This window comes from Nelumbo nucifera, chromosome 1, assembly GCF_055504915.1.
Source record: "Nelumbo nucifera cultivar China Antique chromosome 1, China Antique-T2T, whole genome shotgun sequence".
Taxonomy (NCBI): Eukaryota; Viridiplantae; Streptophyta; class Magnoliopsida; order Proteales; family Nelumbonaceae; genus Nelumbo; species Nelumbo nucifera.
In genome coordinates this window covers 134,829,588-134,856,137 of record NC_142649.1, presented here as the reverse complement: position 1 = coordinate 134,856,137, position 26,550 = coordinate 134,829,588, and the positions used below count along the sequence as shown (strand labels likewise).

Genomic DNA, 26,550 nt, shown 5'->3' with positions numbered 1-26,550 from the left:
TGACTCATGAAGCATTATCTAAAGTAGTATATTAAAGAATCTATTTTGGTTACACAGAAATTCCCCTGGCCAAAGGCCTATCCAAACGGCATAATACATGTTAAATCATTTAGCAGGCATATTCATCAGGGGATATGAAGCCTTGGGAGTAAAAATGGTGAGGATTTTGATGGGTTAGCCAAAATTTGAAGCTACTGAAATAAGAGATTATAAGCTGGTAAATCTTGAATCCGACGAACATCATCTAAAGAAAGTTCTCTCTCCAGTTGGGTCCGTGTCGCTTTCAAGACCTCCTGAATGAACAAAATAAATATTAAAGCAATATGGTGCACCAAAAAGCATGGCATGCACGAGAGAGAGAGAGAGAGATCACGTTAAATTCCATGTATGAAGCATGCATAGCAAGCCACTGAGCATCCATCATTTCAAATGCTATACAATACAATACATCAAATGCCTCTTCATCTTCTGCAATTAGAAAAAAAAAGATGTGCTATTAAAAAAGCAACATGATAAAGTGGGACCATAGAATACTAAAGGACCTTTTATCTGTCGTAGTATGAAAACTGGTAACTACCTGATAAAATTTTTATGAAGTTTGCTCCTGGGATGCATTTTGGCTTTGCTGCAAATGAATGGAGAGAGAATCAGACAAGTATAATAAATGGCAGGTAGAAGATCCTCAATGCATGTAGCACAGAACATAAGAAAATTAATTTAGCAGATGCAGATTCACAGGCTTACGGCTTTAACTGGATGCAATAAAACAGTAAAACACCCAAAACTGTAACACTCGAAAAATTATTTGCATCACAACATTGAGCAAACTATATGCTTTCTTTTTGAATTTCTATATACAATTCAGGAGAAAGTCATGAGCTTGTTTCCTTTGGCATCTGAAACCATACATAGGAATATGTGTTTATTTCCACTCCTTTCATTAATATATTAATGCAGGTGTAGAGAGACTGGGCCAAACGGGCCCTAGTATCTATTCTTTTATTTATGTAGTGTGTTATTTATTTGTTAGTTAATGGGCCTGTTACTTCTTTTTATAAGTTTATTTTAAGTTCTTGCTTACCTGGCCACCCACTTAAGGGCATACTTGTAATTAACTTAGAAAATGAAGATTAACAAAAGGATTAGTGAGGGGAGAGAAGAGATTATCGAATACTCCTTCCTCTTCTTTTCTCCATCTTCTTCTTTTGTTCTGCTGTCTTCTACCTTCTACTTTTTTCTCTATTTTAATCAAGTTTATATCAGTTGTAGAGGACTGATTTACTTCTGCAGGAAATAAATATTTAACTCTTTTTTTTTAAAAAAAAATCATCATCTAGGCAATGACGCCCAGATATGGATATGGATATGGGAAATGGGGATATATGACTCTCCATTCCCTAATATTCTCAGCATGGATATGGATATCCAATCCAATGTAATATGCTTATGTCAAGCATTTAGATATCGTTTTTTATGCTAAATATCATTTCCCAATACTTATGTTTTGCCAAATTTAATTAAATTTCTAACTTGTGCAACCTTTTTGAAATATAATTTGTTAAAAAATTTCTAACCCTTTGTATTTCAGTCAAAGAAGTTTGGTGCCATCCTGTCCCTCCCAAAGTGGGTGCCTTTTGCTGGGAGGTCTTTCATGGTGCTATTAATACTTGCGACTTGTTGCAAAGAAAGAGACCTGGCTGGTGTCTATCCCCAAATTGGTGTATTTTGTGCAAATCTAATGGTGAAACTGCATATCATCTTTTAATTTCCTGCCCTTTTTCTTGTTATATTTGGGATTGGTTCTTCCTCTTTTTGGTTGCAGGTGGAACTCTCCAAATAGGTCTGGACAAATTGTTTTACTACTTTTAGGGTGCCAAAACGAAGGGGGAGAATAATGTAGAAATGTACGAGGGCTGCTATCCTATGGACAGTTTGAGAGGAAAGAAATTTAAGAATTTTTTAGGGGAAGAAATGAAGCAAAGAGTCACTGATTGAAAGCATCATGGTAAAGGTTGCACATTGGGTGAAATCATTGAGTTTATTCTCGGACATTACTATTGTTGATATAATCAGATCATGGGGCAGAGTAGCAGCTTTGTCATCCTCAAAAAAGAAAATCCTAAGAGGTTGGGTCCCACCTGAAAATGGATTCCTCAAACTGAATTTAAACAGTAGTAGCTTTGGCAACCTGGGCCCTTCAGGAATTGGAGGGGTATTAAGGGATAAAAAATGGAGTAATCCTGGGTTTGTTCTCCAGACCACTTGGAGTAGGGGATTCAACAAAAGCTGAGTTGAAGGCAGTGATATTTGGGATTGGAAAAGCTATGGAGTTGGGGGTAAGGAAACTGATAATTGAAGGAGAGTCTAAAGTTGACCTAAACTGGCTGAAACGAATGGAGCAGACTCCCTGGTGCTTCAAAAATGAAATCAGAAGTTCAGGAGAATTTCAAAGGATATGCAGCTGGTTCTTCAATGGACCCTACACCCCAAGATCAGCCAATGGTTTAGTAGATCAGTTAGGAAAGCAGGGGGTAAACAGGGAACAGTGCTTTTGGGTTAATTTGTAAGTGAGAAGTATAAGATTTCTAGTAACTGATGTCCTTTGGTTGAGTTTGCGTGGGTTGCTGAGGCTACCTAAAAGCTGTAATCCTCTCTGTTTTATTAATAAATTCTGTTACTGATAAAAAAATACCAACTTGTATACTTTAAAAGTTTTAGTGCTATAGAATACATATAGAAGTATTTGTGAAGTTTTTGATATTGTATCCAATAAGTATCATATCTGAAATCAGAACGCTAGGCATGTACAGGTATCCAGGTGCCATAGCATCTAGGTGACACCTAGACAGCTGCTTAAATGCGTAGGTGACAAGGTCATCCCCTGTTGCCTAGTTTTGCCTTGGTGTTTTGACTATGGAACAACTTCCTTGGACACAGGGAGTCAGCGAATCGTAATCCTATGATCCTATCCCCATTCATATATCTTCATAATCTTTATCTGATATTTTATCAATAGCAAGCTTAATATAATAATGAATGGTTAACAGGTTGACAGAAAATATGAGAACTTCTGGGTATCACTGATCACAAACATTTAATCTATTTCATAAATCATATTATTTCATTCATCCCCCCCCCCCCCCCAGTAAGGACAGGGAATTCCCTATGCTGATAGCAACTATGGCCACTTTACATCCAGCCAATCTCTTATCTCACTGTGTTTATTTTACTGAACTTAAGGTTACTTCTCTTGAAAATTAACCACCACCATTCGCTAACTTATTCCACTATATTTTTTTCATACTCCTAATAGCTAACAACAGTCAGAACATCACCTAGTGTAATGTAGCCTGAGATTCCTAAGCAGCCCAATTTACTAGCTAGGCCTTTGACCTAGGCATTTTGGCAAAACTGCATATGCAATTATGCATGGACAGGTTACTAAATGTCTTAAATGTATTTTTTTTTTCTTTTGTCTCAAAATGTATAGAGCCAACAGAAAAAGGAAAAAGGAAAAGCCCTTTGGCACCTAAATTCACAAGTAAGAATAATAATACACATTGCTAATTAACAAAATATGCAGAATTGTCGAAAAGACTTTACTTGCTATCTTACTGACCTGAATACAGATCCAACATTTGAATCAACATAAATGACACATTAATGCCTGCAACAGCAAATGGATATTCCCAAGTGGATCTCTCACCATCTTGCTTGAACAATAACCTATGAAAAGCAGCCTTCATTTTGATTTTGAGTAAAATTAGTATAAAATTATGACATCAAATAAACATAAATAATAAAGAAAAATGGAAAATGAGAGGTTAAAAAATATTAACGTCCAGCTTTGTAGTGTAGTTAAAGCATTACAGGAGGTGCTTAGAAAATTGACCCATCGATGGGGATCCAAAGCAATGATTGAAGAACTATTTTAGAATGGAAAAGGTTGTATGCTCCATGGGGATCCTTAGGGATTGATTGGGTTTTATGATTTGCTATTTACTATTTGGGTTTTATTTAGTTTGTCTGAAGTTTCATAGCTATTGATTGGGTTAGCAGTTAGAGTAGTTAACAATTTTCTTTTACTTTTATGTGCAGGGGCACCACTGTAATTTTGCTCATTAAGGTTGGGTGTCCTCCAATAATACCCTATTTCTGATGAATGAAGATTGATCGGTTTGGCTACAGTTATATCCCCAGAATTCCTAAAGTGCTTTTAGGGTTTCTTTGAGTCTGCTCCCTTCTCTTCAATTTCTTGTTCCTACTTTATTTGAACCAAATTGGTGCATAAAAAGTGATAAAAAAAGTTTTCAGTTTGGAATTATAATATTCACCAGACAAGCATGTTTTGGTAATTGTTCAAGTTTTCCCCAAAACCTACTTTCTTTCCTGCCCTTGGGAAATAGAAGTCACACTTTCTAATTAACCCCCAAAACCCGAATACATTCTACCCTAGCTGCCCCCAAGTACATATCCTAACCTCAACTGCTTTTCTTCCATTTGATTATATTCCCTTTATTTTCTTAACCTCTTGCAAATTTTCACCATAGAATTTTCAGCACTTTTCAGTCCCTAACCAAATTCCTAGGCTATAAATCATAAAGTAGCACCTTTAATCCATAACTCCCAATTCTAAAGCCCTTCAATAATAGTTAAGCCAATATACCTACAGATAGAATTCCTATCAAGTTGGTTGCAGGACTGCAGTCCAGGAAAAACCCATTAACCTCTATAACAAATGCATGAAGCAGCATCAAAGTAGAGGGTTTTTGTTTGATATATCCATGAAATACATGAAAATGAGCATATAAGGATTTCTTTAAGCAATGATACCTATAAAGCTAAGGCTGATTTACATTGCCATTTAGTTGCTCAGATGACATCATTATGGTGCAAATTAGGCCAGAATGTTTTCCTAAGGACACCTACTGTTCCATAAGTGTAGGTTCCTTTCAAGATCATTATTTTTTTGAGCAAAGGTAAAGTATCAATGTATTGATGAAAAGGTCCTTTGTACAATAAGAAACTGTACACAACAAAACAGAAGGACCTCAAAAGAAGTCCAGAAACTGTACGCAACAAGATCATTATGAATATTAGTTGTATTGTATATGTTCAAGAACTTCTTACAATGGAATCAATCCCATCTTTAATGTGGTGGATCTCACTGCTTATCATGGCCACATTATGGCTTGTCTTCTACCCCAGCCTCCTCCTACCAACACAAATGTTATTGAGGATGCTCTAGATGAAAAGTTGATCTCCACTGATAGTGATGGTTATTAAATTCATTGTGAAATAGAAGCACTTCTCATTATCATTGTACTTTGATTACATGAAATATGGTTTAAAAGCATGCTAAAAGAATGCCGGGACCCACATCTGGCTGAGTAACAAGTTTTGCCACAGCCCCACCAAACCACTGCCTCCAAACACCACATACATCTCAATTCTGGCCAATATGGTCAGCAACTCAATATCTTACTACTTAAATTTAAGTGTCTCTCTGTGTGTGTAGTTGCTTCCATGACAACTTGTTGACTCAATGCCTCACAGACAGAAACACCTACATATTGCCTAAATGCCTTGATGACTACACTGCTGTTAAGTTTAGGAAAGTGAATAACAAAACTGAAAGCATACCGGATATGTCCTGGCAAAAAACAGTAAGTTCTCAAGTGAAATGAATCCACAACCCCTACAAGAAAGAAAAAAACTAAATAATGTCACACAAAAACATTTGTTTTGAACTGTTAAAGGTAATACAACAGGTTCAAGCATACAAACATGATAAGAAACTCTATTAATTATTCATTTACTTCTATTTTTACATATCATAATTAGATGACCTATCATTAGGGACTGCAATTCAACCCAATGATATCAGCTTATAGGGTTAATACAAGCCCAGCCTGAAGAACTTAACAGTCAAATCATTACCTGACCCAATCCAAGAATAAAACTGAGACAATTATTCTGAACCAAACTCAGACAACTTTTCCAATTCAAATCTGGGGTTGGGATAAGTTAAAACCAGGTCAGGCGTCAAGACTTCAGTTACAGAACAACTAGGATAGATGTAATAAGACAAAACTCATGCCTTTCAGTTCTCATACTAAATGAAATACTAATTACACTGCTAAACAGAATGATATTCTAGCCATAATAAATGTATAACAAATAAATTATATAAACCAGATAGATTCTCATTCAGGTAGAAAAATACTCTTGCAGGTTTTTCTTCTTCCATACAAATACAAAAAACAAATATAGGTTTAGATGCTGCAAGTAGGTTACTACAGACAACAAAATAGTGATTAAACTGAATAATTTCTAATGAGTGTTCTAATGAGTGTTTCAAAAAACCACTTTGACCTTTTCCAACAGAAACCCACCACTTTTTTATAATCTGGAATAATTTCTGTCATTATTTGATCAAGAAGTTTTGACTTGGTGTAATTTTTTTTTATCAGCAAAGGAGAATTTTATTTGAAATTAGAGTTAAAAAAGTTTTACAACTTTGTGTATGGGATTAAAGCTCCCACACTATTACATAATTTCTGTCATTCTTCTTCTTCTTCTCTTCTTCTTCTTCTTCTTCTTCTTCTTCTTCTTCTTCTTCTTCTTCTTCTTCTTCTTCTTCTTCTGCCCCTGATTGTTCTCAGTCGCTAGTCCTAGTCTCAGTCCCTTTTTTTTTTTTTTTGAAAAAACAGGGGCTCCGCCCCTATACTCCTCTCTGCCCCTGACTGTTCTCAGTCGATAGTTTCAGACTCTCAGTCCCTTTTTTTTTTTTGAAAAAACAGGGGTCTATACTCCTCCCTGCCCTTAATCCTCTTTACTTCTTCTTCTTCCGCCCCTATACTCCTCTCCTCCCTTCCTAGTTCCTGCACTTACTTTTTTTTTTTTTTTTCAGTTAATAGTTAGTGCACATGCTTGCTAGTTAGTGTATAGTTGGTGTACTGTGTACATGCTTGCTAGTTATATGAAATTTATAGTTTTATACTAATTTGAATGATTTATAGAGTTAATAGTTAGTGTACATGCTTGCTAGTTAGCACACAAAACCAATAAAATAGCTTACAAAAAATTGATAAAGTAAAAAACTCAAGAAAATTAATATTTTAAAATTCCAATGCCTAGGCGACGCCTGGGCGCCCTGTGGTCGCCTAGCCTCGCCTTGGCGCCTTGAAAACTATGGTTCTAAGAGCTTCTTTCTTATCTAGCTCCCCAATCCTTGAAATAATATTTTCTTTGATCTCCTCCACTTTACCAAAAGTATCCTTGTTCCACGCCTTTAATTTCTCTTTTAAACCCTTACTTCCTCAAGAAACTAACCCCTTTCTTCAAGCCTCTGCTCACTACCTCTTGCCACCAACGTTTAACCATGTCTACAAAGGTAGGATCTTCCAACCACATATTTTCAAACCTAAACGGTGACCGGCCCTAATCTGTCACATGTTTTCTTTTCATTTTAAAACCCAAAGCCCTAATCTGTCTTCTTTCATTCTCCCTTGTGTCTCCTCATTTTAAAAAGTTGCAATGGTTACTTTTGTTTTAATGTCTGTCATAATTATAGGCAGTGTTGCATGGACACATACATACATATAAGGTTGTTTGCTTTTACCCTTTAATCTTGTATATATAGAAAAGGTGCAAAAGTATATCCTTGTAACATCACATATAAAAAATGCATACAATGATCAAAAAGAATGGCATATGTCATTTACAGTAGCTTCTTAGAATCCAATGCATTTTTGACATGGACATTTCATTCATTTGGTACATGCAAAACTGGTTACTGGTTATAGGTCAAAAATCAAATAATAGGAATCTAGACACAAACAAGTATTGCAAATTATGAAATTTACCTGAAATCAGTGGATGGATTAGTACCTTGCCAACCCATATCTTTCCATTGCTCAGAGATCATGCCTTTAAGATAAACATCTGGAAAAGCAGCATGCCACAATGCTCTAAGAGCCTCCTGCCAATGAGATAAAGATGTTAATGTAGAACCCAACAATAAGAACTTGAAGGAGAAAACATGTAGAAAATTACAACCAATGTCTTGAAAACCAGACAGTGGGACAACTGGTTGAACCTGGTTCAACTGGAACCAGACCATCCTCTGATTCCCAAAAGTGAACTGCTTGGAACATGGTAAGAAACTATTGGCTAGTCAAAACATGATTAAACCATGGTTCAGCTGAGGTTGGACCCAAATTGAAACAGAATTGAATCAGGATCTTCTCATTTTAGCATTTATGTTTTAAATGAACATATTTATGATGTTAGCAGTCAAACTGCTTGAACCTCAGCCGGACCAGCGAAACAGTTAAACAAGGCCTTTCTTTTTCAACATCTGCTCCAGTTTTCAGAACATTGGTTACAATCATGTAGTTCCATTGAAGAAATCTCATTCTGAAGAAAGAAAATCTATGAAACAATGTACATGCAAAAATAGTGAATTCTAGCAATGATGCATGACCACAAATCACTTGAAATTTTTTTTTTTTTTTTTTTGCACCAACAAGTTTACCAGAAATGTCAAAATCTGGACTCCTATCTGAATTTCACAAAGTGAAATTTTCAACCTGAAGGCTCTAATCATCAATTAATCTACAAAAGAGTTCTACTAAATTTTCTTTAAACATAAAAAGCAATATCATCTTTGCATAATGCAATTGATCAACATTATATATGCAATTTACACACAAACATGATAAAGAGACAATGTGTCACCAAGAACAAGTATTCATTAAGGATAAAATTTTGTCACTCAAACATCAAAATGATTAATAAAACCTTATTGACAAATACCCCATCTGTTTACAGTTTTGCCAGTTCATCATCATCTAAGCCTTGTTCCAACTATATGGGGTCAGCTACATGAATCCTGTTTTTTACCATTCCGTTCTCTTCAGTGCCATATCCATTGTTAAATGATAAGCCCTTTAGTCATTTCTTACAATCTCAATTCATGTCTTTTTTGGTCTGCCCCTAGCTCTTCTAGCCTCTTCAACTTGAAATAGATGGCTTCTTCTTACAGGGTGCTGTAGATGGTCTTCTCTGCACATGACCAAACCATCTTAGTCTACTTCCCTTCATTTTATCACCTATTGGAGCTACTCCTAGGCTCCTTCAAATGAGATTGTAAGTCATTATTCTTTTTTTTCATACAAGGAGAAGAAAGCCAGAGCACAAAAAACTAAGTAGTTTTCTTTTATGACTTCCAATGGGGAGTCATGATAAAACAAGAAGATATATATGCATGTACAAATGCGTGTCAGTGTAATGAACAGAAGAATAGGACAGCCACTCAAAGCTAGGGTAGGTCTTTCCTAACAAAACAAATTAAATATAAGTAACCACACCAGATGATAAGGTAACTATCACAAGTTTTTTCTAGCTTACACTCACAAGCCCAAGGGGAAGAAGTTAATACTTGATGATCTGGGCGAGTCTCGTCAAAAGGTATTTGCAGTCTTTCTTGAAGCCTTTGCAATCTCTCTTCCTGCTAAGCAGTAAAAGACAGCTATAACTTCTATGTGACACATAAATGGTAAATAATCTATGGCTACAAAATCAAAACAACAGTTGCAAGATATACAAGAAACCAATCTTTTTTTACTTTTTTTATTAGTTGCAGATCAATGAATTTCATTGATTGTGTAAAAGAATAATGTATTAACAAGTGCCAAGCAATCCCAGCTTTCTGGCCATGGCTCAGCCACCCTACCCTTTCTAATAGATTTTGTACTTTTCTTACATAAAATAGTGTTCAAGACACCGCATAAAAAGTTTTCTCTGTTTACTCCTTGTTTTTAACCATTGCATCTACAAACCTGTTGGCCAATCTGTGAACCCAATTTACATTTATGATCGGCTCCCATTTTAGAGCTTTGCTCTCCCTCAGATTGTTCCAAACAAGAAACCAATCTCCAGAGTGCATGTATACAAATTCCAGCTAGGATGTACTAAAAGAAGTAATATAAGGGTTATTGGAAAAAAACAATTCATATGTTCACATAATCATAACTGTCTTTTGATTTTTTTTATCATTAGAAGAAATTTTATTAATGTATTTCAAAGATTACATTCAAATTTATATAAAAAAAATCCAAATTTATAACTGTCTTTTGATTGCAACAAACTGTAAGCAGATGCAATGAATTTCATATGTCAATGAATGCAAGCAGAAAGCTTATTGAGGGCCCGTTTGGTGCATCTTTCCACGTGGTCTTTCGGCTGTTTACAAGCCGGGAAGACTGAAAATCGGTCTATTTCTGTTTGGCTCGCGGAAGATCTAGCCACCAAAAGACGGGACGCCGAAAAGACGCGCGAAGCCCATTTTAGGCTGATTTCGGGAAGCTCCAAATGAAGCTTCCCGTGTCTTTTGCGTTTTAATCTTGCGCGGAAAGACCCGAAACGACACACAGAAAGACACGCATCTGCCAAACAATCTTCGGGCTGCCCAGATCTTATGTCAAAAGCTCAATGCGTCTTTTGACTGTCAGAGCTACAAGAAGATCTTCTCAAAAAGACTTGCCAAACAGGCCCTGAATTAAGATCTCAAATCTACCTGAAGAGGGCTCATAGTATAGTCAGGAATCTTGTCTACATGACGCCTATTGCCTGTGCGACTCAGGAGTGCTCCTATCCATGATCGTGATCCAACCATAGCATTACCTACAACAACCACATGTCGTTAAAAGAAACTCCTTGATGGAAAGTAAAAATGCAGATATTAGCTGCGTTAGAAGCTAGGCCATAAATTTGAGTTCAAAGGTTTATTAATATTGTTGCAAAAATTGTTCTAGTAAAGGTTATAAAGAAAATGCATTTTACATGTGTTGGCAGAATTAGGGAAATGATCCTATAGGTTATGGTAACCAAACCAACACCATAAGTTGACCTTGTAGGCTTTGTATCAGTCAGCAACACATATCCGATTTTGATGTAACTGACCATGAAAATCATGCCTCAAATATGAAATAAGTAAAAGAACTGAATTACAAAAATCAGAAAGTGCAGAACCTCTAGAAGTTAAACCTCAAAAGGACAAGGTCCCACCACAATGAAGCTAAAGCCAAACTTCTTTACAGAAGAAGCAACAAAATGCCAATATAATAACAAGACGGATCAGCAAAATGTGGCTATGACTTAAGAGACCTGCAGTGGATAGTTGTCTGAACATGTGGATGACAGGCAGGTAAACACCATCCATCTGCTGAGGGACTCTCTGGATCAGCAAAATGTATACTAGAAATGTCCATGTCCTCCTTATTCCTCACTATGTATTGCACTCTCCTATAAATAATAGCCCCAAATTGTCTTGAATTTTTAATATAAAAAAGATTAAATAAGCCTGTTTTGTCACTTGGCAGAACTGTATCAGGATGAAGTTTGCCACATGGAAAAAGGTATTATGAGAACGCATTTACCCATTTTAGGCAGGTAAACACCATCCATCTGCTGAGGAACTCTCTGGATCAGCAAAATGTATACTAGAAATGTCCATGTCCTCCTTATTCCTCACTATGTATTGCACTCTCCTATAAATAATAGCCCCAAATTGTCTTGAATTTTTAATATAAAAAAGATTAAATAAGCCTGTTTTGTCACTTGGCAGAACTGTATCAGGATGAAGTTTGCCACATGGAAAAAAGGTATTATGAGAACACATTTACCCATTTTAGGCTGCCAATTCAGTTTCTATGTGATTTGATCTTGTAGAAGCAGGTCTAAACCTGTTGCCTTAATAGAAAACATTGACCCCAGTTTAAATTGGACAAAGGAAAAAGAAAAGAAAAGAATGAAGAAATGAAACTAGAAATCCAGAGAATGGAATTTACTGGAAATAAAAGAAGAAAAAAGAAGGAAAAGAGATGTAACAAGAATTTATGAAAGAAATACATAGGCTGCAAAAAGAACTATGTTAACATGCTTTTAGAGAAGTGGAAAGGATTGCAAAGGACATAAATGCTGAATTCAAGTGGGTAAGAAGTGCAAATGGGATAGCCGATTCCCTTGCTAAACAAGGGGTTACAAGGTAGCACCTGTGTTGGGGTTCTATCATCTAGTTGTATTAATCTCATCTATAACCAAATATATACCAATCCTCCCAATAATAGGACAAAATTGACTAAATCAAAACAGAGAAAGAAAAAGAAGGATAACAAAGTCAGATTAGGTCTTATAAGGGAGTAACAAGAATATTCATACTCACTAAAACATTGAACAGACTGTGATATTACGTGAGCAAAATTATGCGACCATGCCACCTCTTCATGCTTGCTTTTTTGCCTCCAATATCCCTCATCCTCATCAACCTGTATTTAGAAGCAAGTATTAGCACACAGTAACTATAAAATCTTGCTAATTCATAAATCAAACCAATTGGCATGATTTGGCAACCGCCAGTATCAAGTGCAGGCATCATATGTTTTTCCCGTTTTATTTGGTGTCTTAAAATTAAAAGTCTTTAGTAGGCAAGTAACTTGTCTAAACCTTGTGTGTAAAATTAAGTTGTTCCTCCACAGACTTGACTCAGTGAAATTCAAAGAACTAAAAAACAGTCAACAGTGGAAGGACTTTTATTTCCTTTTTCTGATTAATTTCAGCATTAAATAAATTAGAGGAAAATTTGTCAAAGGAGTTTCCAAACCAGAAAGATACATGAGGCCTGTGTACAGACTCTACAGAGATCAAAAAATAAAATATAAGAAGTTCCCATGGAATATCCTCCCAATGAAGTTCGCTATATCTACCCTTCTTCTCTACATTTTCAATCTGTTGGGCTATGTCAGTATGTCCAATTTTGATTCTTCGATTTTGTACTCCTTCAGGGTGGATCCCTAGTACCCCGCTTTTTTAGGCTTTCTTGCACCACCAATTGGAATCGGTTTGGAGTTGCATCAAAAGGAGGAAGAACAGAGCGCACGATTAGATGCTTCATAGGACTAGATATTACAATGCTACATTTTGGTCTGACATTATAATATAGAACTTTGAGCACAAGAGAAGCGGGTCTCTCCTTCTATTTCTGTTAACATAACGCCTATCGGTAAGGTCAGGGTGCCGAAGCGAAGAGGGTATAATCAGAAGGAGGGCGAAGTTTTTGTTATTTCCTCATTGCCTTCTTTTGTAAGGTTCTACTGTGTCTTACCCTTTGAAGGGAAGAGCAGGAAGGAATACATTGGCGACGCCTTAGTCTCATATCAGGAGATGTCTACGATAAGATTCCTTCTCCATTTCGAACCAGGAAAGAAGGAAATGGAAAAGAAAGGAAAAAAGAGAAGAAAATAATTGCAGCAATCCATGCTCCGCTTCGTATTCAATCACTCATAATTTCAGTTGTCTATGCAGCACTAATTACGTATATAGAAAGAGTCGAGAAATGGCATTACAGCTAGATGCATAAATAGAGAGATAAATCTCCCGCACCGAAATCCCCGACAGGAATGAAAAGGAGCAAAGAGTGAGTAAAAAATGAGAAAACAAAGAGCGCAATCAACGGGTCCCTCCATGATTTCCTTTCTTTTGTGGCGCAAATGTGCATAATTTAATTGATTGCTTGCAGCAGGAACAAACATAATACGAGAGAAAAGGGCATGCACAGAATGATTGAGGGTAGCGCTACAAACAAATACATACGGAAATACAGAGAAGGGAAGAGAGAAACACCTTGGAATGGATTCAAGAGGAGAGCTTGTGGTTGATAAGATACAGGGATGACCCTCTTTGCGACGGCTCTGATTGGTAAGGCGGTAGGACCGAACCTGAAAGCGGAGGGGAAAGAGGCGGGGGAGGAGGCGGGGGAGGAGGCGGGGGAGGAGGAGGGAGAGGACGAACATCTGAGCTCGACTTCTCTACAATGGGGGGAACAGGGAGGAGGCTGCGTGCAGAGGAAGGGGAAGGAAGAGAGAATGTCTCGCTCTCGAGCGCTCAGACAACCAGCCAAACGCTACACCCTACGCCGTAGCTGTCGGGAGCCAAAGGCAAGAACTACCGTACATAGTGTTCTTTTATGAACCACGCGTAGCTTCAAGGTACCCAGGCTGTTTTTTCCGGCCAGTTTTTCAGGATGGTACCATAATCGGAATACAAATTTGTATTAATTTCAATTTTCAAGCGACCATATCTCGATAATTTGGTTATCACTACATTTATAAATGAACTTTTTTGACTTAATATCTATTTAACCATATATCTCGATCTGAATGATGTATGTTTTATGAAACATAATATCAAAACCAGAAATTCAACTATAGCCTTTTTGCTTTTATTAGTTTTGGAAATAAAAATAAGAGTAGTATGGCCCCTTTTTATTAAGTTAATTATCCGGTTAAATGTATTTATTTAGATAAGTATTTTTTACGAAATATTTATTTGGATAAATACATTATTTATATTCTTTTAAATAAGATTATTACTATTTTATCCATAAAAATTTATAAGACTATCCGGATAAAAGGGATAATTTTGTTTCATTCAAATGATAGTAACTTTTCTCAATGTGAGAAAGTTATTTATCCACTTAGGAAATAGGTATCACTTGACCCCACATAAATCTGAAAAAAAAAAACATGTCAATGGGTATCAAAATCCTATTGACAAGCGTTCTCCCCTCTCAAATCAATATATATATATATAAATAAACAAACCCCATATGTTTAAAATAATATACATAACATCAAACCTTAGTCATTTTTCTATTCTATTCTATTGTGTTAAATTAATGGCACTTAAATCATTTCTTACAATTTCTATCCATGTTTTTATTTTGATTTGTTCCTAACCATTTTAGCCCCTTTAACTTGCAAGGTATCAATTTTTTCTTAAGGATGTTGTTGATGGTCTTTTATACATGCAGGGGGCAACACCATGTTAATCAATTCTTTCATTCATAGTTTTCTTTGAATGATTTCATTAAAATATAATATCAAACCACTGAAAGAAAAGTGTGTTTTTAGTAGCAAAAAAATGTATAAATTCAATTTTTTTTCTTCTAACTTCCAATTTTGAATACAAGAAATGCATTACATAACATTAACATGTTTTTTTTTTCAATAATCCTTTCTCAAACCAGATGTTGGATCCAAGTTTCTGCAACTTAACAAAAAAAATAAAAAATCATATCGGAATAAAAAAGAAACCAACTCAGCTTATTGGATAGCAAGTTATTGTAGTTGGGCCGCCTGTTCAGTTGTTGTTTAGTCAGTTTGAACTAATCATGATGACTCGGTTGTTTTGCATACAATAACCAATAGCAATGGATAGGTTAAGTACTATTAGATCATTGCCATTGTTAGTAAAACTCCGATTTCGACTAACCTTACATTTTGATGCCAAAATATTCAAAGCTTATTTTTTATACTTTATATGAGAAAAAAAAAGCATATTTTTTCATAGAAACACTTCTTTCAAGTGAGAAATAAAAATTTGTGAAAATGTTTCAGCTATCAATCCTAAGTAGCATCTATAAACAAAAAAATCCTAAACAATGAATATAAACTAGCGGGGCGCCCCATGTGCATGGGAATATTATTGATGGTAGGAGGGATTAAAAAAATTATAACCATTATTATATCATTGCCCCAGAAAAAAATTACCTAATAAAAATAATTAAAAACTATGGCTTAAAAAAGAATTAGTTCATCTCTTTGATCGATGGTCTAGCCATTTTATCAAAATATGCTAAGGGTTACTGATTTGGGCATTATTCATTTTTGATAATTGGTTTTGGGGACACAGGATAGGTCTGGGGTCCATATAACTTGCACCAATCCCATATGTCAAAAATTAGCTTGATTAATTAGACGATTCCAAGTCATTTGATTAGGTAGTTGATGGAGGGTGATTTGACCCGACCTCTTAAATAAGGGATACGTGGATATGACTCGACATAAGTGACAGTTCGGCATGACAGCCTAGTCACAACTCGGCATAATGAGCTCGCTGAAACCCCAGCAGAATAACTCACCACTAAGACAGCGCACCCAGCAGCTCATCAAGGTAGCTCACCACTAGGGAGCTCGCTACTAAGTAGCTCACCACCAGGCAGTTCGCCACCAAGGAGCTCCACCATCCTCTGAGTCACAGGTCACCCAGGAGCAGGTCAAATGACGAAATACTTAGCCAAAAAATTGACACATCACAAAAAAATTGGTATATGACTGAAAACGGTTACATCAGTAGTGTACTTCATCTCTCTCTTTTCAATTTGTATAAAAAAAGTATTCCTAAATAATAGGCAAAAAGCAAACACAAATGCATTCCTCCAAAAATTAAGATTGACTATATATATAAGAATCAAATTAAAGAAATTACAGCGGCAAATTAAGACAAAACTGCCTCAAAGAAACCAGATAGACTAAACATATATGGTACACTGAGATGATAGATAGCTAGGACTAGCTAACTGAGTTATGATCATCACGGAACAGGATAAGATTTCCTATTACACATGCATTTATATGCCATGGGGCATGTCTCTGCCTCTGCAAGGGACGCACACACAAAGCTCACCATGACTAGTCTACATGGTGTACATGATCCACAAGCATGCGAGCAATCTGGTAAGCTTGACCCTGCTACTTGAACTGTATCAGGCCCTCTTGCTTTCAATGGCCTTCTTTCTACATACAAGTTGGGTTTAACCGTTTCACCACCTCCTTTTCTGGGTTGTGGGGTGTGACGATGATGATGGCCATGATGATCTGTGAAACACCGTATATAATAACCATAGCGTTAGAAAAGAATAAAACAGAGAAAATCAACCTTACTTAATTTGAATTAATGATCAGATCAAGTAAACGCTAGCTTAATTAAATTTAACAGAAAATCGATGGATCTACTGCTCTTGAGAAGTTGAGCTTAGGGCTTGGTGATAAGTCGGCCCTAATGCTAACGCAGGAGACTCATAAAGTTGTCAGTTCTGAAATCTAAATTATCACCCAAAGCCCCACACCGAAGTAATTGTCTTAATATATATGTTTGAAATATAATATTATTGCAGGTGGGTGGGTCTAGATGCATGAGATGGAAGTATGGAACCAGCTCAGTAATGAGCTAATTCTGCTACAGATTTCTACTTGGTGAATGATGTGCAACTGGGTCTCACTCATAATCACAGTTAGGCTTGTTTCTCGAAACCAATGATCAGTCTCTGATCCCTAGTTTGAACTACAGTTGATGAATATGCAAAGGATGAAGACATACTTGAGCGAGTCCGGCCAATTTGCCTAGCAGAGACGATGACTGTCGGAGCAAGGAGGAGAATGGCTAGAAATGCTGCGGCGAGGAGCGGGGTCTTCCTCATGGCTCTCATCCTTCTGAGTTCTAAGTAGAGTAGGCTTACAAAAAAGTTTAAGTTAGGAGAGTTGAAAGTAGAAGGGTGTATTTAAAAGCAGAGGGTAGAAGGAAGGTATTGAAGCAAATCACAGGCGTTGTATGCAACGAAGTGGAGGAGATCACATGAAGAGGAGGGAGAAGGGAGAGTGCTCACAGGCTTGGGCGCGGGCTCGGTGACGAGTTCTGTCTTCACGCAAATGCACGCTTTTGATGATTTACAGAGAAGGGGTGAGGATGCAATTCCAGTGTTTCTTTTACGTGAATTTTCTGACTGACTTGGATTGAGCAAGCAAGGCCATAAATATTTCCAAGTTTGGTGCTTTTGCTTTAAAGAAATCTTCGAAGCCCGCATTAAATTATCCTCAGACTCAGAGAAGCTTATGTGACCACCATTAATGCTTTTCTGTTCTTCTGCACTGCATGCATGGATTAGGTGTTTGCCCAGCCGAACCACCACCATACAAATAGCTAATCAAATTATATCAAAATGATAGACGGTGATGGGGATTGCTCAATTGGTTCGTCAGGACCCATCTCTTGGGAGTCTGGATTCTAAAATCTGATAGAGGAATGGGCTCTGAAACTTTTCACCAAGGAACCATAACGACATTAAAAGGGGACCGTTTTCCATGTGGAGAGAGGTGTGCTTGAACGTGGCAGGATGCCAGGAAACGCTGTTACGCAGACGAAAGATGGGATCGGCTTCCGTAGGGCAAGTCCGTGCCCACACCGTTCCAACCGCCTTTTCTAACCTTGCATTATAAATATCTCCCCGTTAAATAAAACACATAGGGTGAATTCAAGGCTGTAAAGACTATTCGAACTGGTTTGTAAATTCTCTCAAATCCCCTTCTGCTATATTTTGAGTTCGGCTTTGATAATGGTAAAGTTTGTTCGAGCAGCTTGTATATTAAGGTATTGATACAATATTTTCAATATAGGACGTATCGTATTCGTATTCATGATCATGGATACAAACGTTACAATTTGATACATATCCTACGAGTTGTGTGTATTAGTATGATACGCCTCTGTATTGGGCTGTATCGCACCGTATTGAGACGTTACAATTTTATACATATCCTATGAGTTGTGTGTATTAGCATGATACGCCTCCGTATTGGGCCGTATCGCACCGTATCGATAGATACGGTCCAATACACACTGATATGGAGATGTATTCATGTCTAGTTTGACAAAGTTGTACATTGAGTACTTTTGAATTGTTTTTCATTTTTAATACAAGTTAAAAAATAGTATTATGAAAACTGAAATAAATAATTTAAGATTTAATTTTTCTAAAAAAAATTAATAAAAACTAAAATTTATACAAATAATATATTTCATCTACCTTAGATGATTTATATATTTTATTTTACACATAATTATATGTTAAAAATGAAAACATAGTTATTATTTGAAAAAATAGAGTTATTATATAAAAATACTAAATAAATAAATTTTCCCAAAAATTTAATGAAAACTGAAAACTAAATATAATTTATTTTATCTACCTTAAATGAATTATTTGTTTTATTATACAGTTATGTGTAAAATAAAAACATTATATGTTAAAAATGAAAACATTTTTATTATTTAAAAAATAGTTGTTATTTAAATAAAATACTAAATTAATACTAAAATAGTTGTACAATGTTTGAATGTTTTAGAGTCCCGGTATTGTTTATTGTAATATTTCTCATCATATAACCCATTGAAGTATGCATTTCTCATGTGTTTATATCTTATTCATAGATAATTCAGCTTTTGGTTTAGTATGATTAATGTATTTATGTGATTTGTATGCATTTCACTAACATATCTAAGTGTTTCAATATCTTTCATTCGTATCCATGCGTTTCCAAAGCGTATCTGTATCCGTATCCAATTTATCCGATACAATACCCGATACCGATACTTTGATCCTTGCCTTTACAAACTTGCCATGAGAATATCTCCCTATTTACTGCTTTATTTCATAGGGAGAAGCCGATCTCCTATATTTTTCATTCAGTTTGTGTCTTTGTGACAAGTGCTTAAATACGCGTAATTGGATGTCTGTCATAGATCCAACGAAAATACAAGAGATTTACTACTTTTAAGAACAATTATATATTGATTGAGTTTTAACTTTTAATCAATTATGCTAAACAGGGTCTATTCAGTCAGTGACGGTCTTGATTCTTGACACAGCATAGTGCTACGGGGTAGATCTGCAAAGAAAGAAACCCGTGCAGCATCCAGGCCATGGGCGGCCAAAACAAGTCTGATGTGTGTATAAGGGTCATGTGTAGCCTGATGAATGACTCCACCAAGGCGAGTGGGACTAGATTATGACCTCATTGCGCATGATTGGAGCTATCTGTGGCTCTTGCCAGTCCACGGCAGGTGAGGCGCCGCTTATGTGCCAAAGGGGGAAGGCCATGATGTGAGGCAACTATGACACCAATGATGCGAGGCACATGTTGTGCCGATGATGTAAGGCAACTATTGGGCCTGTGAACACACCTATGCATTGTGGGCAATAGGTAGCTCAATTAGCTTAAACACGAGGCTGGCATGGTGAAGGGTCATGCTTGGGCCAGACCTACGTGCCAAGCCTCCCTTCAATGTGCATGGTGTAGTGCCGGTCCATGCACTGTCTCCATGAACATGTGTGTGCTCATGAGTAATGCTGGTAGCAAGGTTCAAAGTATTAACACGTATCGGCCTGTATCAACCGATACGTATCATGCCAATGGCTTCCCAATACGCCCCTCCAAGGGTTGTATTGGGTCATACCATGGTTCAGAGGGTAACCGGGACTTAAGCCAACCCCTCTGAACTGGTTTAAAAAAAATAATTAACATACCTCAGTCCTCTCTTGACTGAGGAGGGTTGTTTGGAGGTAGCCCCTTTCTTCATCATGGCATTGAAAAGTTGAAGGGCGCCCACTCTTGGTGCATGGGTACTCCGTTCTCCATCACTCTGCTCATCATCACTTAGCTTGGCAATGAGGGCATTCGGCTTTGCTCGCTTTGGGCAATTCCTGGTGAAGTGCTCCTCCCCACAAATGTAGCAAATGGGAAGACGGCTGGGTCTCCCTTGATATCTATTGTTGTAGTAGCTTTGACTTCCTTGGGGCTGCTTCCCTTTGTGGTACTCGACTGGTTTGTGGTTGAAGGGTGGCTTCTCCTTCGGGGGGACTTGGTTGTCTATCTCCCCCACTCGAATGTGGTACGCGGGCTGGCTAGTCTGGTTCCTTCGTCATCCGATAATCTCCGTTCAATAAGTTGTTCAGCCACGGCCATGGCGGAGGCAAGGTCCTGAACATTGCGTCGTTGGAGCTCGAGCTCGGCCCAAGGCTTTAGGCCATCCATGAAGTTGAACAATAAGTCCTTGTCTGACATGTCGGTGACTTCTAGTGTGAGGGCTGAAAACTCTTTGACATAGTCATGGAGGGAGTCGCTGTGCTTGAGAGTCTTCATCTTGCGACGAGCGAGGTATTCTACGTTTTCTGGGTAGAACTGTCTCTTCAGCTCTCTTTTAAAGTCAGCCCAGGTACGGATAACACACGTACCACGTTCTATATCAACACACCTTCTGCGCCACCACAACATAGCGACATCAGTCAAATACATAGTAGCAGTGCGTACCTGAGTCATTTCATCAGTCACATTAGCGGCGGCAAGGTACTGTTCCATTTGCCACAGGAAGTTGTCGAGCTCTCGTGCATTGCGGGTACCCGAATAGGGAGTTGGCTCCCTAAACTTGATGTGGGAGGGAGTATGTGCAAAGGAAGTGCTAACTGGATTAGCGACGGCCCTCTTCAAGATTGCACATTCTGCTTTGAGCTCCTCTAATTGAGCTTGGGTGTCGGAGGAGGCACATGTGGTGGACTTCAGTGAGGCCTACTCCGCTCTCATTTCATCTAGTTGGGCCTAGACGGCCATTGATGTGGAGGTGTTTCTTCTCCACGTTGCCCACTCATTCTTCATCTCATCGAGCTGGGCTTGAAAACTGTCAAGCCTATCTTGGACCTACGAGTTGGAGGAGCTTGCTTCTTGTTGGCGCGCAATGCTGCAAATTTGCTTGAGCGTGCCATTGATTATGTCTCGGACCTCGTCCACAATTCCACTCAAGCGACCTTCAATCTCAACTAGTGTGTTGTCCATGGCTTCCATGTTTTGATGCAGTTCGTCTATCGAGTCTCGCATCTCACCTACGGTGGCTTCGCAACGCAGCATGCGCAATTCAACGGTTGCATGCTTGTTGGAAGATTTCTCACGTTTGCTGGTCTTCGGTTCCTTGTCCTTGCCGATTTCGTCGGTGGGCGCATCATCGGCCTCATGGGATGTAGAGAGTCCATGCTCGATCTCCTCCACGATGTCCCTATTGTGCTTCATGTTGTAACTCACGTTGCAGGTCGAATGGCTTAAAAGGAGCTTCTGCTCTAATACCAACTGTCACGGGGTAATCGTTGGGGCCCCGTGTGGCACTTGAAATGGGCGAGTAAGCCTACGCAACAAAGCAAACACACACAATAAGGCAACAAGATGGCACACGAATTAGCAAAAGGCTATTTGTATTGCATTAATCAGTGGTAAGCACAAGCACACAGTACAGTGTCGAGGGGATCTCGTGCTTAACCTTTACACGCTTATGAGCTCACTCAACTACCTACCTCCCCTCAAAGAGTATGTTAAGCTTTTGGGGGAGTGACAATAAGAAACATCAAAAAGGTAAAAAAGCATACTACAGTATTACAATAATGCCATTGGCAATCCCCCATACAAAAGTACATGCATAGCCCACCCATGACACACACTTGGACGCTGGAGTGGCAGCTGTAGGCACGGTGATTGGCACTTGATGACGCGGCGAAGAGAACACTTGTTACAGGGTGGCAATTTCTGAGCCAACCTACTTGACCCAATTCACTTGTGCCCATCCAAAACTCCAAATCTATCCATTCGTATTGCAGATTGAATATGGGTTAATGCACCCATTAATTGGATCAAATAAAACGCGATGGGTTGAGTTGGGCCAAGGGCCCATGGGGTTGAATACACCATTGTCCATGTTTTCAGCCTCTGAAGATGTGCAAGTGTGTTTTTGTTTGCTTTTCTCTCCATGCTGTTTGCAAATCACACGACAACTCATGAGATAAAGAGAGAATGATTGGGAAGTGTCATTTTATGTTCAATGGTATATAAAGTGGGCTGACGCTTGTGCCAAAAGAATGAGTCAATAAAAGGATTTTCGTAGCAATTATGTTTTGTTTGGGCTTCCCCAAGCTTTACCGAAACCCATACTATGTAGTTGGGCTGGATTTTGGGTCCAGTGTAAGGGCTTTCTTTTGGGCCCTAGATTGAACTCAAAGCATGAGGTCCAGGCTGGGTAATAGCTCTTTGGCCCAGTGAAGTGCATGATAATGTTAATTAGGTTCAGTTTGGAAAGAGTATAAATACAAATACATACAAAGTAATACAAAAAGCAAGGTTTTGCACTCTAACTTTTGCATTTGTATAGGCTCAGTTTGGAAGGAGTACAAATAGAAATATATACAGTAAAATATATACAAAAATATTACAAAATACAAGTTTTGCACTGTACAAATTTGTATTTGTGCTCTTTCCAAACTGAGCCTTAAGACTTAAGAATTGATGCAATTAACTTGATCAAGTTCAAATCTAATTCACACTAGTCCGAGGCTGTTTTTGGTTTGATGGAGAAAGTTGAGGGAAATTTTTTCAGGTTTTGTTTGGGAAGAGTGTAAATATAAAATTGTTCAGCACAAATGCAAAAATGTTTGGTTCATAAAAATGCAAACTTGGTTGAGTTTTGTAATGCTAATTTTGTGCTCTTGCCAAATGATTTTTAATTATGGTAGGTGCAAACAAGAATCTCCAAATTGGAATCCACCTTTTTAATATTGATCAAATTTTCTGTCTTTTTTAATACACGCATCTCTTGAAATCTATGTTTGTGGTCATTTTAAGACACAAATGCATTCTTACCAAACACCAATAAAACTGAACCAGAGTGCATATATGCACTTAACCTACATTTGCACTGCTATCCCCAATCAGAGTCTAAAGAATTTCTGAATTCCAAAGTTCTTACTCATTAGAGAATGAGAATTATGGTAAAAAGGAGAAATTTCATTACTGAATTCCAAGTTAGATAAGGAGGCTATATAATAATTAATTCTTCTTTTTCTCATCTATTCTTCTTCACCATCCCAAATGAACATCATATTTGAGAGAAGAATAATAAAGGGTTAACTGAAGAACATGTTAGCTGTTCGTGTGTGTAAAAAATAGAGGAAAAAAAAAAAAAAAACTTCTAGTCAGTTGTAACTGCGGATATAGAATTAGAAAGCATGTATTGAGATTGAGATAACAAAAACAAGCGCATGAGAATGTGGAGATCGAATTCAGAGTGCAAAGGACACATTGTAATTACTTGATAAAATATCAACTTTGTGCTTGGGCGACAAGTTATCAACAGCGAAAGAACAATTAACAAGAAAAGTGAACTGTCTTAATGTGGACTCCCCCAACATGAAGTTCATAGGTACCTTGATATTCATGTTTAAGGGTATGGGTATCCTCATGCCCAGCCGGTTCTCCATTAAAGTTGCCTGAAAAGCCGACCCAAGCTCGCTCTTCCCTTTAACCACAACTTCCATGAAGGTCACATTTTTGTAGCGTTGGAAGAAAGCTGGAATCTTTCCAGTACCAAGCGTTAAGCCTTGGTGAGCGACGACCACCAAGTTGTCCTTGCCATAGATGATGCCAATCTTGTCATTTGGGTTCTCGACCTTCAGACTCACCAAAAACTCGATATAAAGCTTGAAATCGGGTTGGAGATCGAAGGAATTAACTCCGAAGCGTTCCACCGTGTAAGAAGGCATCTTGGGTTCGAAGAAGGTGTAGAGGTAGACAGTGAGGCTTGCTAGAATGACGATCAATAGCAGGAGAATGCAATAACAGCAGCATATGCACTGGAGGCAGATGGACCCGCTCTTACGGTTCTGAGTCGACAGATAGCGTGGGATGTTGCGGCGGTAGGAAGGAGGCCGAACGTCCACCTGGTCGCCATCCCCATTCCCGGCCGGCAGAATTGCATATTTGGGTAGGTAAGGTGGTCCTGATGAATTCATGTCCGTGGGGCACCCTTTCTGGTCGTTGTAGTCCATATATATTGTGGTGGGGTGGGAGATTGAATCAGCTGGGCAAGTTCTCGATAGAAGAAAAGATCAATTAGGCCTCCTTCCTCCGCCTCCGAACTGGAGGTGGTCGGCCGGAGAGAAGGCCAAGGTGCTTTCTTTCGTTTATTTTTCTGTTTGTCTGGTTTTTTATTGAAAGGAGGGAAGTTTGGAGATGGTAGCCCAGCAAAATCTCTTGCCAAATTAGCAATCCATCCCGATGCTTAAGGGATGTTTGTGGTTGTGGCTCAACATACCACATAGTACGTCGCAACAAATAAAGTGGGTGCGATTTGGTTGGTACAACCGAGCTGGGGTTGATCCAGCCCGCTATATTACTTGGGCTGGGCTCAAATTTTCAGTTCTCAGAGCCTGCCATATGTTTGGGGTTTTTTAATTTTTGGGCTGGGCTCGGACAGATATACATGTATAGCACATATTTTACATGCATTAATGTATATATACATACAATTCTTTGATAACCCAAACATACATACATACTAGACTAATTGATCAATCTACGCCAAGCCCAGACTCGAGACCAATCTAAATGCATCAAATTTTCGTGAAGGTTGGGCCCAAATTAGATAGTTCGGGCTTAACCTCAGACTCAATGCAAAACTGTACCTCAGACCCAATATTGAGCTTAAACTCAACCCATCCTGTTGCAACCCTATCCTACAATGCATCACACTCCGCTCATTTCTTCCAACCTGGTCCTATGGATTTCAAACCGTTTCCTACCCTGTCTTCTCTGAGTCCGGATGAGTCTGGATCTACTCTTCATACGGACCTTACAGCACATTCTAGCCACACATCCGACACATTATGTTGTTATTGATGGAGATATGTTTTCAGATAAATGGTGAGATTTACTATAAGATTGGTGCAAGTACTGAAAGCACAAAGAGAGATAAGATTCAGTCCTCACAAAATCATGTTCAGGCAGTCACACCATACTCACAGCCACTTGCAACCCACTCTGGGTCTGCTACCAACAAAATGTTTCCACATCTATACCCATGGAACACCACCGTCATGTGTTGGGAACATCTCCCTATGAATGAAAAGGGAGATATTCCTAATGTACAACTATAATGTCCCATTGGCATAGATGTAAGAATAACTTGTAGGTAGCAGATTCGAACCCCGTGCAACCATGTATTGAGAATATCTCTATACTTATATGTTTTTATTCATGGGAATATATTCTCAATAAACAGATCCAAGGGGCTGTTGAGTACGGTTTGAGCAATGTCTTGTGAGTACTGTGTGAGGAGCAAATCCCAACTCATCTTCTCTATTTTCAGTCAACACTACTCAACAGTCAACAGTCACAAAACGCTTGTCTTCTTGCTCTCAATGATTGCATTGCATATTTTGTCCTTTATTTGATAATTGGGTTCTTGTCTCTAGCGCGCTGCTCCTAAACAATCAATTTTTTCATCAAACGGAGGTCGTTTTGAAATTCTAGATTATTATCATATAAGAACTCTGGAAACAACGTATACTAGTCAAGACCTGTATGATGCATGGGCTTTATTTATAAGAAAAAATGAAGATGGAGCTCTATTACATTTCCAATTAAATTGTGTTTATCTAAGTTCAATTCAAAAATTATTTTTGCCGTTATGTCTAGTTTATCCAATCACAGTTTAAGTTGCACTTTAGTGAGAGTGGCCAATTTCCTATTATTTAGATAAATTTGCATTATTTTTTTTTGAAAAAAGAATTTTTTTATTGGATTATTATTATTTTTTATTATTTTTAGGTAAAATTATAAAAAATATCCTCTTAAAACAACTGTATAAACCACCTTTGCGTTTTGACCCTAACAAAGGCTTCTCTTATAGTTTTGAGAAAAAAGTGCAAATACCTCATTTCCCTTGGCTTTTTGGTATCAAAGACATTGAAGAAGTCTTATCAATGTTAATGCAATATATAAATTAAAGTTTCAACCTTACCCTTCACTAATTTATTTTTTTCAAATAACTTTCAAAGAA

At 37.8% G+C, this 26,550-nt stretch overlaps 3 protein-coding genes across 14 annotated transcripts; all 3 read right to left on the bottom strand.

Annotated features, from left to right (window-relative positions):
• LOC104586463 (ELMO/CED-12 family protein) lies at window positions 1-15,151 on the bottom strand. Of its 9 annotated transcripts, none has more exons than XM_088894371.1 (10): window positions 13,687-15,151; window positions 12,226-12,332; window positions 10,583-10,689; window positions 9,446-9,517; window positions 7,869-7,984; window positions 5,644-5,698; window positions 3,620-3,740; window positions 578-625; window positions 374-468; window positions 1-293 (listed from the first exon to the last, which is right to left on the bottom strand). In XM_088894371.1, the coding sequence occupies exons 3-10, from the start codon at window positions 10,679-10,681 to the stop codon at window positions 192-194; spliced, it is 708 nt and encodes a 235-aa protein (XP_088750497.1). In that variant the 5' UTR covers window positions 10,682-10,689; window positions 12,226-12,332; window positions 13,687-15,151; the 3' UTR covers window positions 1-191. The 9 variants fall into 9 exon arrangements, with proteins under 9 accessions (XP_088750497.1, XP_019051396.1, XP_088750495.1 ...); XM_019195851.2 differs by having other exon boundaries at window positions 9,446-9,514; XM_088894369.1 differs by having other exon boundaries at window positions 12,230-12,332.
• Window positions 15,152-16,177: 1,026 nt separating this feature from the next.
• Window positions 16,178-18,186, bottom strand: LOC148803851 (uncharacterized). 3 transcript variants are annotated; one of them, XM_088894364.1, is made up of 3 exons: window positions 17,510-18,186; window positions 17,224-17,343; window positions 16,178-16,721 (listed from the first exon to the last, which is right to left on the bottom strand). In XM_088894364.1, the coding sequence occupies exons 2-3, from the start codon at window positions 17,330-17,332 to the stop codon at window positions 16,438-16,440; spliced, it is 393 nt and encodes a 130-aa protein (XP_088750490.1). In that variant the 5' UTR covers window positions 17,333-17,343; window positions 17,510-18,186; the 3' UTR covers window positions 16,178-16,437. The 3 variants fall into 3 exon arrangements, with proteins under 3 accessions (XP_088750490.1, XP_088750489.1, XP_088750488.1); XM_088894363.1 differs by having other exon boundaries at window positions 16,180-16,721; window positions 17,224-17,357; window positions 17,510-18,184; XM_088894362.1 differs by having other exon boundaries at window positions 16,181-16,721; window positions 17,224-18,182.
• Window positions 18,187-21,700: 3,514 nt separating this feature from the next.
• On the bottom strand, window positions 21,701-24,967 carry LOC104586473 (NDR1/HIN1-like protein 13). 2 transcript variants are annotated; one of them, XM_010243722.3, is made up of 2 exons: window positions 23,918-24,725; window positions 21,701-21,852 (listed from the first exon to the last, which is right to left on the bottom strand). In XM_010243722.3, the coding sequence occupies exons 1-2, from the start codon at window positions 24,536-24,538 to the stop codon at window positions 21,727-21,729; spliced, it is 747 nt and encodes a 248-aa protein (XP_010242024.2). In that variant the 5' UTR covers window positions 24,539-24,725; the 3' UTR covers window positions 21,701-21,726. The 2 variants fall into 2 exon arrangements, 1 of the variants encoding a protein (XP_010242024.2); XR_016080206.1 differs by lacking the exon at window positions 21,701-21,852 and adding an exon at window positions 21,892-22,470 and having other exon boundaries at window positions 23,918-24,967.
• Between the last annotated feature and the right edge of the window lie 1,583 nt (window positions 24,968-26,550).

Coding starts and splice junctions, on each gene's coding strand:
- LOC104586463 (XM_088894365.1), bottom strand. CDS start 13,595: ATGTTTGTTCCTGCTGCAAGCAATCAATTAAATTATGCACATTTGCGC. Junction 10,690..12,229: donor ACAGTCTGTTCAATGTTTTA/GTGAGTATGAAT, acceptor TGGTTGTTGTAG/GTAATGCTATGGTTGGATCA. Junction 469..577: donor CTTCATAAAAATTTTATCAG/GTAGTTACCAGT, acceptor TTCTAATTGCAG/AAGATGAAGAGGCATTTGAT.
- LOC148803851 (XM_088894364.1), bottom strand. CDS start 17,332: ATGAGAGCCATGAGGAAGACCCCGCTCCTCGCCGCAGCATTTCTAGCC. Junction 16,722..17,223: donor AATTGGCCGGACTCGCTCAA/GTATGTCTTCAT, acceptor GGTGTTTCACAG/ATCATCATGGCCATCATCAT.
- LOC104586473 (XM_010243722.3), bottom strand. CDS start 24,538: ATGGACTACAACGACCAGAAAGGGTGCCCCACGGACATGAATTCATCA. Junction 21,853..23,917: donor CCTTAAACATGAATATCAAG/GTACCTATGAAC, acceptor TTTGTTGCGTAG/GCTTACTCGCCCATTTCAAG.